Below are 15,401 nucleotides of genomic sequence, written 5' to 3' on the forward strand. Positions count from 1 at the left end.
GCCACAGTCAGCTGTACTTCCAGGAAGTACAACCGTCAAAATGGGTCAATGTAGAAGAAAAAGCTAAACAGACTTCCTGATCATGAAAAAAAAAAAAAGAATACGTTTTCCGTTTTTTTTTAAAATGACAATATGCCATGGGTGGCAGTCACACCTTGACAGTATGTCCATATTGCACCTCTACGACTTTTACAGACCTGCTGAAACCAACACCATGTATACCTCTCTGTAGCCACAGTTAACCAGGAGTCCTGTTAGAGATAGAGATAGAGAACAGAGAGACAGAGAGAACAGAGAAAGAGATAGAGATGACCAAGAAAGAGAGAGGGATAGAGGGCATAGAAGGATCAGAGAAAGAGTGTGGGGGATGGGAGAGAGAGGAAGAGAAAGAGGGAAAGAGTTGATTGGTGCCGCCTATCCAGCCTTCACAGATTTGTGAATGTGGCAGAAAGACACACAGCAGGGGGACTTGAAGTACCCATTGGCTGGCTCGAGGCTCACACATGCACACACACTTTAAAAAAAGTTTTCTCTCTCTGTCTATAGGATTATGATCACATCTACCTGCATATGGTGACCAGTTTGAATATGTTTGATACTTAAGTTCTCCATCAACCCTTCTGGTTGACGATTCTGCTTAAAAGTACCAAAGAGTGGATAACCGTGTGATGATATACAGTCTATATATATATATATATATCATGAAACAAAGACAAACATTTCACCAATAAGCAGTTGAGATCTTTTCTTCAGTCGGTATCTCTCTTGGTATCTTTGTGTGCTACTGTACATGTTGACATCTCAGATCACGACTGGTCTGGAGTCTAATTTCAGTCCTCAGAGTCTGGTGAAGAAGAAGGACCGTGGGCGACGGAAGCAGCGAAAGCTTTTCCCGTTGGAGCAGACAGGAAGTGGTTCATACAGGACAGCAGCGAAGGGTGAGAGACGCAGGAAACTGGACAGACAGCAACGTGGACTAGACAGACGGACGGACGGGCAGACGGCATGAGCTAGCGTTGCGCCCCCCTCTACCTGGAGTGGACGGTGAAGAGTGTGGATGTCCAATGCGTCTGCCAGACGGCCGACTCAACGTCATGTGACCTCAGCGAAGGTGATGCGGTTCTGCAGGAAGAGGGCAGATACAGGACGTGTCAGATGATTGGTAGGAAGTTAGTCAGGGGACACTTTATTATCTGTCTATCTATCTCTGTGGGATCTACAGATGCCTCAGTTATTAACAAACTGCAGTTTTCAACTTTGAATCACAACTTTAAGCTGCAGTGCAACAAATAGTTATAGTTGAGGTTAGGTCCAAGTTAGGGTTAGTTGCTTAATATTGGATGACCAATGTTAATATGTGTTGATAGGTGAGCATCTATAGACCACCTACAGATACAGATAAGACACCAAACAAAGTGACTTGTTTTTTTCAGAACAAAGGAAACAGGCTGAAGCTTTGGGGAGAGGAATGGGTTAAACAGTGAGGAAGCTGGAGTCTGCCTGTCTAGCGGTGGAGAGAGAAGGAGCATGTCTCCCTGTCTAGCGGTGGAGAGAGAAGGAGCATGTCTCCCTGCCTAGCGGTGGAGAGAGAAGGAGCATGTCTCCCTGCCTAGCGGTGGAGAGAGAAGTAGCATGTCTCCCTGCCTAGCGGTGGAGAGAGAAGGAGCATGTCTCCCTGTCTAGCGGTGGAGAGAGAAGGAGCATTTCTCCCTGCCTAGCGGTGGAGAGAGAAGGAGCATGTCTCCCTGCCTAGCGGTGGAGAGAGAAGGAGCATGTCTCCCTGTCTAGCGGTGGACAGAGAAGGAGCATGTCTCCCTGCTCTCCATGCAGAGACAGGAGACGACATGCCAGCTCAGCGCAGAGCTCTGTGAGATGAGAATGAACTGCGATAGAAACTTTTAGCAGTCCCTGGGATCAGGGGGTCAGGGTAGGGGGGGCTAGCACTGTGGGGAGAGGGGGGGGTCGTCAACAGGCTTCTCCTCTCCGAGAGAAAGAGAGACTGACAGTGCAGCAGGAGAGATGAAGATAAGGAGGAGAGGAGGAGGAGGAGGAGAGAGATCTGACTGCTGTGTTTTGTTAGTGGCAGGATGTGGTGTCTAGAGGTCACTGGGAGAGGCTTGGTATAGAGCAGTTCATTCTACCATGGGGTGGGGGGGTGGGGCAGCCATGCACATTGGTTGGGGATGGGGGTGGGGGCGGTTGGGGCATGGTGGGGTGGGGGTGGTTGGCGTGTGGTAGGGTGGATTATTTGATTGAACTGTAGCTATACACTACAGTACCTTGGAAATCTGCTTCAACCGCCATATAACCACTGTCAGCTCCCCATATCTGGAACCAAATGAGACTTGAGTCACGTTCAGGTTCACACTGTCACACAGAGGAGTCTGTCTGAGGGGCAGCTGTGGTTCAGGAGGTAGAGCGGGTCGTCCAATGACCGCAGGGTCGGCGGTTCGAATCCCGGCTCCTCCTGTCCACATGTCGAAGTGCCCTTGGGCAAAGACACTGAACCCCAAATTGCTCACAATGTGCAGGCAAGCACCTTGCATGGCAGCTAGCCGCCATTGGTGTGTGAATGTGTGTATGAATGGGTGAATTGTAAAGCGCTTTGGATTTACCATGTCTAAGAGAGTCAGTCACACAGAGGAGTCTGTATAACAGAGTCACAGTCACATAGAGGAGTCTGTATAACAGAGTCACAGTCACATAGAGGAGTCTGTATAACGGAGTCACAGTCACAAAGAGGAGTCTGTATAACAGAGTCACAGTCACATAGAGGAGTCTGTCTACGCTGACATTAATCAACTATCGTTTGTTAAGGTTAACAGTTATCGATTAATGACAATTCTTGAAATTTGCAACACTAGTGGACCCCGAGTCTGCAATAAAGTTGAATTGAGCTGAAATATCAGCACAGCGGGCTGGCTTCCTGGCCTACCGCTGCGGGCGGTGAATTAATGTCCGCCGGCACCTGACACTTAATATATAAGCCGCTCCCACTCACACAGTTTAAAATACAATCTTCATTCGGTCTGACCCCCTGGTCAATAATATGATTGTGGCTGGCTAATAAAGTAGAAATATCCACAGTCAGTGAATGACTCCGAGAGAGAGAGAAAGAGAGAGAGAAAGAGAGGGAGAGAGAGATGTTCACATTGTTTCTTGTGGAGACTCAGGGCACAACAACTCACAACTCAGTGCATTGGAGCCTGAGACAGGAGTCATCTGTTCTGTTTTCCTACAGTGTGTATATTTAATCTATGTGATATTTAACACTGTTCAACACTGAGTTGGCTTTCGTCCAAAATGTGCAAATGTGTGAAATCAATGAGAAACAGAGAGTGAAACTGGTATCCACTCCAAGTACAAGATCTGCCAGATATCTGTTGCTGTACACACATACTGGGCCTGGATGACACACGGCTATGTCTGTATTGTCACCAAGCACATCTTAATATCATTGTAAAAACACATACATGTTCACTCCTTAATTACTTACAACACACATGCACACATATCCACTCCCCACCACACACACATACACACACACAACTGTTGGTGGTAAGGAGTGGTGTGAAGATATACTGTATATATACTGTAGGTTTGAAGAAAAACAACATTAGCATTTTTATTGGAGGAAATGTCCCCTATCTGACATGTTTCAACAGAGCTAACACTGAACCCAAATGAAACCATGGAAGTGTGAATTTGGTTCTGAGCGAGCAGACAAGTAGATTGTTCAATCCTCCTCACAGCAAATCTGCACAGCAATCTGGGATTAAACGATTTACTTGTTTGTTTAGTTTACTTCTTAGTTCCGACTTTATGAATGATTGGATTTAACTGATAATCTCCTAAAATGAGTTCAGCAGTCAAAATGGCGTGATGTTTATCTGAGCAGGACAGAGGTCACATACGCAACCAGTCCAAGCAGGAACAGGATTTTGTGTTACTGTATATATTGTGTATTTTGCTTTGGCATTAGTACTCGCAGATTTTCAGATGTGATATTCAGATGTTTTCTGGGATTATTATTAGAACAGAAGGTGCAACTGCTGGTGAGATATCTCAGCTATTTGTGACACATTAAAGTGTGCTTGGAAAGTTGTGAAATCAATCAACACACACACACATCATCTTCAGGTGTGACTACTCAGATGAGAGAAAAGAGCTTTTGATAAGACAGAAGTAGTAGAAGTCAGTAGTGCTCTTAGTACTGCCAACTGCTCTGGACATCGGACTGTTAACGGCTAAACGAAATCCCGTGAGTGAATTTGGACCTGCGGTTCTGACTGCTGGTCTGTGAGTCCGTCTGTCAGCCAGACCGCTGTCCAGAGCGTTGGCAGACGCTGAGCGACCACACAGGTGCACGCTGGACGTTTACTGCCTAGTGTTGTGCAGCCTCTGGAAGCGTCCCTGGAGCCAGGCCCATGCCTCGCGGAAAAACCCCACAACGTACTCCAGGATGGAGCGAGCCTCCTCCTCCTCCTCCGTCTCCTGCAGAGGGGTGTGTGTGTGTGTGTGTGTGTGTGTGTGGAGGGGGACAATGTTTAATTTGTTGATACATCACTTCATTCATTAATAGACATCCACATACACACAGTTGCCACTTCGAGGCAGTCTAGCAGCGGGTAGAGCCGCGTTATCCTCCAGAACAGCCAGAATTCTTTGTGGCATGGACTCAAAGAGGTGCCCTTCTTCTGCACACCACTGTTAACAGCTGTTATTTGAGCACGTGTGGCCTTTCTGTTCATGTAGCGTGACTGGAGTCTGTCTGGCCGTCCTCCTCTGACCTCTGTCATTAACAAGGTGTTTTCACACACAGAGCCGCCGCTTACTGGATGTTGTGCTCCGTTCTCTGTGAACTCTAGAGGCTGTAACGCGTGGAAATCCCCCCAGAGCCGCCACGTCTAACACCAACCATCACACCACGGCCAAACGTCACTTACAGCAGATCACACTTCCTGTCTGTTCTTGGCCGTTCTAATGCCTCAGAACGCAGACGACTAAACCTCTTCACCGTGTCTACATGCTCCATGTAGTAGTGAGTTGAGGCCATGTGACCGATTGGCTGTTTGGAGGAACAGCGAGCAGGTGTTCACAATAAAGCAGCAGCTGAGTGTATGATATGAAACACGTCACATTCAGCGCAGAACGGACTTGTCCCCCCCGATATACGTTAACAGCTGATGTGCTTCACTCCCAGACTCAGAGCGCTGTTGGGTTGGAGGCGGGCCTACCTGCGAGGCGATGTATTTCTCCAGGGGGCTGTCTACGCGCGCGGGCAGGCTCATCACGGGGGCGTCGGCCAGGCTCTCCGCCGGGACGTCTTCATTCAGCAGCAGCTTCCCTTTGAAGTTATGCACCACACACACCACCTATAGAGCACAGCAGGGGGGCCCTGTTAGAGACAGGCTGGAGAGGGTGTGTGTGTGTGTGTGTGTGTGTGTGTGTGTGTGTGTGTGTTTGTGTGTGTGCGTGTGTGCATGCATGTGTGTGTGTGTGTGTGTGTGTGTGTGTGTGTAGGTGTGCGTGTATGTGTGTGTGTGTATACATGTTTGTGTGTGTGTGTGCAGCTGAAAACAGCAGCTGTTTCCAGAGAGAGAGGCTGTGTAGGATAATTTATAACATCACTGAGCACTGATGCATACCACTGGGCAGACATGTTCATGATTTACAACGGGAGGATGCGTGACTTGTCAAGTGAAGAGGAAATCTCTGAAATCTATGCATGTGTGGCTTTGTATGTGGGTGTGCTTGCATGGGTGCACACTAATGCTTTATGTATGTGCACCACTGAGTATAAGATTGATGCATGTTTATGTGCCAGATGCATGTGTTATTGTGATTATGTGCTAATTTTATGGTAGTTTGTGTGTGTGTGTCTGTGTGTCAATCTCAGGGTAGAGTCACCAGAGAGAGGGAGAGAGAGAGTGATGAGGAGAGCGATAGTTTGCCTGTTTATCTGCCTGTATATATGTATGTATGTATGTATGTATGTATGTATGTATGTATGTATGTATGTATGTATGTATGTATGTATGTATGTGCATGTGTGTGTGTTTGTATATGTGTATTTTTGTATGTGTTCCTGTCTGTGCATGCGTGCGTGCACGTGTGTGTGTGTGTGTGTGTGTGCGTGTGTGTGTGTGTGTGTGTGTGCGACGGCTGACGTTCTCTCACTCTCTTTCAAACCTCTTTGTTGTGAGGCTCATAAAAATGCAAGTTATATATATAAATTATATAGCTTTTCCTCTTTTCATTAACTAGCCACACAAACCATTCCATTATGCAAAGCAACATTCCAACCGAACACTCCAAAACATGACCTGGTGTTAGTGCCACAAGACGCAGCAGGATAATTGGAACAATAACTGCTACTATTGTATTTTTGGAAGTGTGATTGTGAATGTGTTGTGATGGTGAACATGTGATGGTGAACGTGTGATGGTGAACGTGTGATGGTGAATGTGTTGTAATGGTGAATGTGTTGTCATGGTGAACGTGTTGTGATGGTGAACCTGTGATGGTGAACGTGTTGTGATGGTGAACATGTTGTGATGATGAACCTGTGATGGTGAACCTGTTGTGATGGTGAACGTGTGTGGTTAATGTGTTTAGATGGTGAATGTGTTGTGATGGTGAACCTGTGATGGTGAACCTGTTGTGATGGTGAACGTGTGATGGTTAATGTGTTGTAATGTTGAACATGTTGTGATGGTGAACGTGTGATGGTGGAAAACCAACCAAAAGTTTTGGCAGTGTCATGTTACAAATATCCTCCAGCATTGCTTGTTTACATTAGTGTGAGGTCATAATAAGTTGGCTTCGCTAGACAGTCAAGTGAAACTCTATTATGCGTTTGCCCTACATTCACTGTTTGATCTATGCATGTATGACATGGATAAATATTCAGTGGGATCAGTCATCAATCAAATTACAGATCAATATGACTTCTAGACAGCTCTCATTACGTTCTGTCTTATGCTCTACACTCCCAACATGCTGCAGGAATCAATCAGAGAAACTCCGATAAATCCAAGTTGTACAGTTATGAGGCAGAACAAAGCACACCTCCCTTCACACAGAGAGGAAAGAGGAGTGGAGATTAGGAGAGGAGGAGGGGAGGGGAGAGAGGAGAGAAGAAGAGGGGATGAGGGTAGGAGGAGGAACGGAGGAGAGAGGAGGAGGAGAGAAGATGAGAGGAGGTGAGGGGAGAGAGGGAAGGAGAGAGGAGGAGAGGAGAGAGGAAAGAAGATGAGAGGAGGACGAGAGAAGATAAGAGGAGGTGAGGGGAGAGAGGGTAGGAGAGAGGAGGAGAGGAGAGAACCACTTTCTCTAGATCACCTTCTGTCTTTCTCTACTGTGACATCCTGCCTGATTGGACCACAGGACTCCTCGTTGTCCCTGGTTCATGCTAGCTGACATGCGTGTGAAGGGGGACTGTTAACTCAAACACTCCCACATGTACATATGTGCCATGAAAGCCAGCCAACATGAAAAGCACACGCGCACACGCACGCACACACGCACACACGCACACACACACACACACACACACACACACTTAATTTGAGTTTCCGAATTTCCGAAATGCGATTTAGGGTCTGGAAAGGCTCTAGTCCAGAGTGATTTCTCGGTAGGAATTCCAACCAGGCCAATCAGCATCCAACAATGCGATATAAAATGCTGTCATTGGTTAGGGGTTGAACTAATAGCTGAGGACTCCCTCTTCGGCAACGCCCATCTCAGAAAGCGCCTGTAATGGGAGTTTGTTCAGACTGAGTAGTGAAGTGCAACGAAATGGCAATTCAGTCTGAGTGTCAGGCTATGGCATGGGTAGACCACTGTACAAATATGATCCAGAGGCCTCCAGAACCTCCAGGGAGGTGAGCCTGTTTTCCAAGCCCAGCAGGGTTGGTGGGCCAGGGCTCTGGTGGGCCAGGACTCTGGCCTGCTCACTTCCAGAGACCTCCAGCGCCAGAGGGAAAAGACTGATCACCATGACGATGAGCCCAGATGTTGGGTGACAGTAGATACACACACAACCGCCCTCAAACTCATCACTGGCCTCTTGACACATTTCGCTTCACATTGGATCCAGCAGATCTGGACGCGGGGGAGTCGGGAAGGGGACACACACACACACAAACGCACACACACACACACTGTGAAATTAGATTGTTCAGTGTTCTTAGAATGTATTGTTCGAGTTTGTTTTGAATGAAACACAATGAAATATATGGGAAAATTACCACCATGATTGGCGCGTGGGTTTATGTAATCCACATGGAATGAACAACACCAGCTATTCTCAAACTATCCCACAGAGCAGACAGGCCATATGCTGACGTATAACTGTATCACTATAACTGTATCATTATTACTGTCATAACTGTCACTATAACCGTGTCATTGTAACTGTCACTATAGCTGTGCTGATGCTTATGTCAGTTTTTGTTTTTAGCCTTTTTATTGTGATTCTTATTGTATTTTTACAGCCTGTTTTGACATGTACAACACTTTGATCAACATGAGTTGTTTTTAAATGTGCTTGAGAAAAACATTTGATTTGATTTGATTATAAGTGTCATTTTCTACAACGGAGAGTTTGGATACTTGATTCTGATTGGCTAGCAGCCGTGGTAAAATACTCTAACCCATGGCTGCGACTGCATAACAATTTGTATTAATGCGCCGTCAATCTCATTGACGAGGCCATTGAATATAAGATCAAGCGGTAGGCTATGCTTTGCGTAGCAACCACTCGCAGCAACCTCGCCTTTTTCGTATCCTATTACAAAAACGCACTCATCAGTCCGACTCCAACACTTCCACACCCCTACCAGCAAAAACGAGTGCTCTGGAGAACTGTTTTAATAACTGCACCATAGCTGGAAATATTCAAATAAACGGGAACCACCCGAATTATGCCTTATGGTGTATGTGAACAAGGCCAACACAAATAGGCAAGATAGCCTATGTTGCCTGGCAACCATTTAATTCAGAACTATAGCCTATCGCGGAAGATTTTGTAAATACTAAAATCATAAGAATGATCAGTAAATAAATGATTGAATGTTACTACTGAGTGTTTTTTGTGAATATATATATAGTAACCGTTGTTACTCGAGGCAGTGGGTTACACAGGATTTTACCACAGCTACGGGGGTTTTACCAACGCCCCGTAGCTATGGTAAAATCCTGTGTAACCCACTGCCTCTCGTGGTCAATTGCTTAAATGATCCAGGAGAATTTTATATATTGCTACATGTTCCAAACCAATCACTCTCTGAGGACAAATGAACATGTAATTTGAGACGTGAGGCACTTGGGAGACGAATCGTCATTCAGGCAGCGTTCAGGCGTGTCCACTGCTACACCCAGAGAGAGAGCTGTGCTGGTTACGGGCTGTGCCACCGTTATCACCGTTAGCCAATTAAGAGAGCGCATTGGTTTATGTCTCCCTGTTAAAGTGCTCATTAGGCCCAGACAGGCTGAGTGCTGAGGAGAAGCTACAGGCTCACACTCCTCACTGCACACGGTATCAACACACCACACCGCACGGGAGGGAGGAGAGAGAGCAACACAGATAGAACGATAAGAAAGGGAAAGACAGAGGAAAAGACTAAGATAGAGATAGATAGACAGACAGACAGACAGACATGCCTCCAGTCTCTTACCAGGAAGGTTGCTATGGACAGTCTCTTACCAGGAAGGTTGCTATGGACAGTCCAATGATGAAGCCGGCGATGACGTCGGACCAGTGGTTGCGGTACTCGGCCACCCTGTTGAGGCCCGTCAGGAAGGCCAGACACATGAGGCCCAGCGACAGGACGGGCTTGGCCAGACGGGTGCCCTTGGCCCGCACCGTGCACGTGATGTACATCTGCAGAAGAGACGTCAACACAGAACGCGGCAGTTACAGCCTCCATACTGCTAAATCCGCGGGGCTGCGTTAGAGACTACTGAGCGGGGTCCATTTTGTCAGCATATGGATATGGATAGCACTTTAATTCAAAGCGCTTTACAATAAAGGCCTCTCCTTCACACACACGTTAACACATGTTCGCAAGGTACCAGCCTGCTCATTGGGAGCAATTTGAAGTTGCGTGTCTTGTGTGGCTCAAAGACACTTCAACATGCGGACAGGAGGAGCCAGGATTCGAACTGCCGACGCTATGATCATTGGACGACCAGCTCTAGAACCTCCTGAGCCACAGATGCCACTACAGTGGCCCAGAACCAACTGTGTCCATTCAAACTACATCTGGGAAACAGAGACGACGGTCGTTCAGAAGAGTCATGCATGTGTCATGTCCTCCATTTGTGTTACTGTATGTCATCCTGTCGTCACTACCTGTACTTTGAACCATAAGTGCAGAAACAGAAAACTCTACTTAGCCTCTGTGGATAGATGAGTGGAGACACCAGAAGAATTAAAGAGGAGAGCAAGATGTCTCTCGTTGTAGGGTCCAAGTCTGTAACCAATCTCTCATGTCACCAAGCTAGACAGGCTTTAAGGAGGTGTTCATTAGAGCGGAGCGTCTTGTTTGGGGGCATGCTACCCTGGTTCCTTATCCATCTCCTTATTATTTGTTTTTACTCTCTCTCTCTCATTGTCTCTGCCTCTCTCTCTCATTTGATCTCTCCTGTTCTTCCCTCCTTTTAACCTCTCTCACCCAAACTTTCCTCTCTTCCTTCCCCTCTCTCTCTCCCACCCCCCTCTTCCCCTCTCTCTCTCTCTCCCCCTCTCTCTCTCTCCCCTCTCTCTCTTCCCCCCTCTCTCTCTTCCCCCCTCTCTCTCTCTTCCCCTCCCCCTTCCCCCCTCTCTCTCTCGTTCTTTTCTTCCCTCCCCCAGGAGGCAGATTTGTTTATGGAATCAAAGTTCGACGGCACTCTGACCCACTTTCATCCATACTCTGGGGGCATGAAGAGATACACCATGTTTTATTTTGGTCCATTTCGTCCCGTTCCCCCCCTCTCTCACACACACACTTTCTCTCCCTTTCTCTCTCTCACACACTTTCTTTCTTTCTCTCTCTCTCTCTCTCTCAATTTTTTCGCTCTCTCTTCCCCTCTCTCAGCTGGGATGTTCACACAGTCTCTTCTAGAACATGCTGAACAAACAGAACTGTTGGACAGGGCCTTTCCCAGCGAGCCCCTCTGAACTCCCGTTAAACAATTCTCATTACAGTGTAGCATTACGGGTAATGAAGCGTTATCACCGCAGTAGTGCCTTTGAGGGGGATAACCATCCGTGATGAATGTCAGTCTCTCTCTCTCACTCTCCCTGCCTCCCGCCAAGCAGAGACGACCGTGCCGGGTTCAGGTCCAGATCACAACCGTATCTGACCGCCCTCCTCTCTCCTGCCTGTGGACAGCACCGTCTTCTCAGTTACATTCATTAACTTTAATGAATCTGGCCCTGGAATCGGCTCACTGTGTGCTGCAACCATAGCTGTAATTATGCGTGCGCGTGCGTGTTCAGGCCAAGTGTATCCCTTCCAGTCCTTCTTGGATGTGAGTATGTCAGAAATCTGTGTTTTACACCCGAATGAACATGGCTGTGCCCCCCTGCTACTGGAACCCACTCCTGCTACCAGACCCCCCCCCACCCCCCGCTACCAGACCTTACAGAGCGTTTTACAGACATCCAGTTGCTCCAAACTACATTTTCTACTTAATGTCACACATTACCAGACGTCTGCCCTGTCACTTACTCATCGTGGGCCTGTCAGTGAACGGGCCTGTGACACCATCCATCCAGCCCGCCAAGACTAGGGGGGAGCGACGATGTCAGTTATCCACGCCCGCGTCTGGCATCAATCTCTCATCCACAGAGTTCAGATCAAGTCATTCGGCAGCGTCTCCTGTCTGCCTGGTACAGAGACTCAGTCCGTGTTCTGGAGAGAAGACGCCCTGATTACCATGCCGACAGCAGACGCAGCAAAGGAGCTTCAGGGAGCTGCCGAGGAAGGATGGGAAGTTGACTTTCAGTGGGAAAACCTTGTCTGGACACACGATCATGATAGTATCGCATATCTCCACACTGACGCTGGGCTAGTCTCTCATAGCCAGACCTATCTCCACACTTTGTTGATGCTGGGCTAGTCTCTCATAGCCAGACTCCACACTCCGTTGACGTCAAAAGTCCATGCTCTGGAAGAAGTGTGAACAGTTCTGAATCTTTGAAGCCCTATTTTTCTGCTTAGTGATTTCAGGTGTACACAACATTCACAGAAGCATATCTTCTTCAAATATTTGCAGATGTCAATGTATGGCACCTTCATTTCATTTGAAAGCTTACTATTTACACTTTCATAATCTGTAAAAACTGAAAAATAGCCTTGCCCTACATCAAGACCAAACCTCCAGTGGTGGTCACATATTGTAATACCTGAATACGGTCACTGACCGAAATGTTGTGTATATTAAATTGATTCCATTGAGAAAGTGACGACAGTGTGTGAATGTTTGTTTCCTTCATAGTACTCTGCCTCCACACATGTTACTGAGACTATCTTGTTACTGAGACTATCCTGTTACTGAGACTATCCAGGTGTGCAAGAGACTCATCATTCCTGACAGAGGCTCTCTGTCTCGCTGTGGTAGCTGAGAGAATCCGTCACGCCCGGCTGGCGTCACGCCCGGAGAGAGATCACACCAGGAGAACAACACAGACTCTCCTCATCTGATTCTGTCTTTGACTGTAAGAGAGAATCTCATCCATAATCTACAGAGCCGTTTGGCTCTCCAATGAATCAGGCAACGGGGGCAGAAATGAATTTGAGAGACAAGCTAAAATGTGAGGTCACGCATGGAAGACCTGTCGTATTGCTCTTCAGCGCAGAGTAAAAACCAGGCCAGGTCGCGCCTGGCTTATGTGCGTTGGCTGGCTTGTTTCTGTTCAGGACTGGTAGGACGGAAGCTAATCATGCCACTGAAATAGCTGTGAATTGAAATGACATGAAATAATGTCTGATAAATAAAGATGGGTCTTGTCACCTCGACACATCAGTTCCAATGACTTCCAATGCTAATCCAGCACAATGAGAGTGGGATAGCCAGTTAGCTCATGGGCTCACAACAACTAGCAGCAGCTTCCATAACATTAATGGTAGCGGTCAGTGGCTAAAGCAGTTACACTGATGACAACATAAAGTCATCCCCACCGGGAACCCCGGTCTCCTGGGTGGGAGTCCAATGCTCTCACCACTACTCTACTTCAGTGGAGATCGGCGGGTGGGTTTTGGTGTCCTTCTTCCAGTCCCTAGTGTGGGTTGGGGTTAGAATATGGGTTGGGGTTGGGACAGGATCTGATTTATAAGGCAAGGGGTAAAGGTTGGAGTGAAAGTATGAATATGTGGAGGTTTGGGGTATAGTCCCATGAAGTCATCCCCACCGGGTCTTCAACCCCAGTCTCCAGGGTGGGAGTCCAATGCTCTCACCACTACTCTACTTCAGTGGAGATCGGCGGGTTGATTTTGGTGTCCTTCTTGATTTTGGTGTGCTGGGACTACTGCCTCTTGTGGTGCCAACAGAGAAATGCAGGCCAACATTGTCCGCAGTAACGGAGGGAGGGAGGGAGTAATAAGCGGACGAACGCTATACTAGGTGCGCTGTCTTACAGCCACGCACAAAAAGCATCAATAAATGAGCTTAAGCTTAAGATTAAGCTCATTCCTCCATCGCCACCTAAAGCTGTGCCAGTCAACAGTCAGTCTAATCACTGAAAATAAACCACATGTAGGCATAGAGCGACTGGTGCATCACATCCTATTGTCGTGGAATTTTACAACTAGTCTCAAGACTATTCAGATAGCTTTCTTTTCTTTAAAACCTATTCTCCAGTCCCCTGCCTTTTGCTATTGTAAACACCTTAAACCTTTGTTCCTCTCTCTCTTTTGTAATTCCAAACACCTCCTCTACCTCTGTCTTCCTCATTTCTCTTTTAAGACAGACCCCTGTCTCACCAGGACAGGAAAGGCCCACACCTCGTCCTTCCCGTCCTGGCTCAGGCCTTTTGTTCCTTTGTCTATATTCAAAGTGTACCGCGCTTTTCTTTTCATCCCTCGACCACTGTTTGATATCCGTCACCTTACTATGACGTATAGACGAGTCAGCCAACCAAATGTCGGCTGCATCACATCCTTGTTTGAGCACATATAAGGCGGTACTAGGCGAGCTTAAACTCACTTCTGTTCTGATGAACCACTCTGTGTTTTATCTTGAGGTCCTTTTGCAATCGTATTGTTTTCTTAATAAATCTGACTGAACCTTTTTGAGCGAACCTGGGCAAATACTTCATTTTTCGAAACTTCTACTACACTATACAAAAATGAATTACTATAGGATTTGTTCGTAAACACACACGCAGATAAGCAGAGAAACTACGCACGTAGGGGTCAGTCGTGTCTGGTGGTTCCTAGAACCGGGTAAGCCAGGACCAACAAAGCACGCACATGCAGCGCGCATGATTTTTTGGGGGGTGCGCTTTCAAAGCATGCCCTGATGGGTTTCACAGCACCAGAAGCATGCTGAGCATTGGCATTTATATGTAAAAACATACAAAAAAACTATAGTAGCCTAGGCTACTGATGTTTGTTTTTCTTAACACATCAATAAAGGCCAATAATTTGAGAGCGAGCGAATAACGCTGCGCTCACACGTATGCGTTGCTAGGCTTTGCTTCAACGCTTGACGGTGGGCGGGCATGACGCTCGCAACAACAACCAATCACATTGTCCAAAATTACTTTTTTTAAGCAGTATAGCCTGTCATGTAGCTAGCACCAGCCAGCGATCTCTCAAAACAAGCCAAGAGGCTATTTTGATAAACTGATTACATTTCGAGAATCTACATAGTTACTTTCTCGCCTGAAAAACAGTTAACATTTTAATAAGTGACATAGTACCCGGCGTACAGACAAAATTACAACAGTTGAGTAATGGCGGCGGACGAGAGGCATGAACAACCTATGACATCAGCGGCTCATGAATGAAGCCCATTGGCTGACGGCTGCGGTAACATTTCAAAAGATGAACTTTTCTCAACTCTCAACGCAAGCTATGCAAGCAACGCGACTTTATTTGGTCTTGATTTGATTTGGTCTTGACTTCCGTAAGCTAGAATAATTTTATCTGGCCTACAATGTTAAGTGAATAACGAGCTAGTAAGACCGGTGTCAACGGACAGTAACGTGGACTGTATTTTCATGAGGACTGTAGGGGGAGACGGAACACTACCAAAACGCTAAACACGGATGAAAATGAAGCGATATGGCAGAATACAAGACGCATTTAAGTCAAAAACAGTCTGAAAGTTGATTTTTGTGCCTCATTTCACTGAAAGAAGGCGCAAAAATCTAGTTTTATTTGGATTTGTATGGGTAAGCCAGGCTT

The 15,401-nt window shown here is 46.8% G+C and overlaps 1 protein-coding gene across 1 annotated transcript in view; it reads right to left on the minus strand.

Moving 5' to 3' along the window:
* Positions 1-1,092: 1,092 nt before the first annotated feature.
* plppr5b (phospholipid phosphatase related 5b) overlaps positions 1,093-15,401 on the minus strand; it is a gene marked incomplete at both ends in the record, with an annotated part of 52,344 nt that continues 38,035 nt past the window's right edge. The window contains 3 exons of the mRNA XM_084443581.1: positions 1,093-1,122; positions 5,238-5,375; positions 9,710-9,886. Coding sequence (XP_084299707.1) covers positions 1,093-1,122; positions 5,238-5,375; positions 9,710-9,886 — 345 coding nt within the window. The remainder of the gene's footprint in view (positions 1,123-5,237; positions 5,376-9,709; positions 9,887-15,401) is intronic.

The sequence above is a fragment of the Borostomias antarcticus genome, assembly GCF_949987555.1.
Source record: "Borostomias antarcticus genome assembly, chromosome: 9".
Classification (NCBI taxonomy): domain Eukaryota; kingdom Metazoa; phylum Chordata; class Actinopteri; order Stomiiformes; family Stomiidae; genus Borostomias; species Borostomias antarcticus.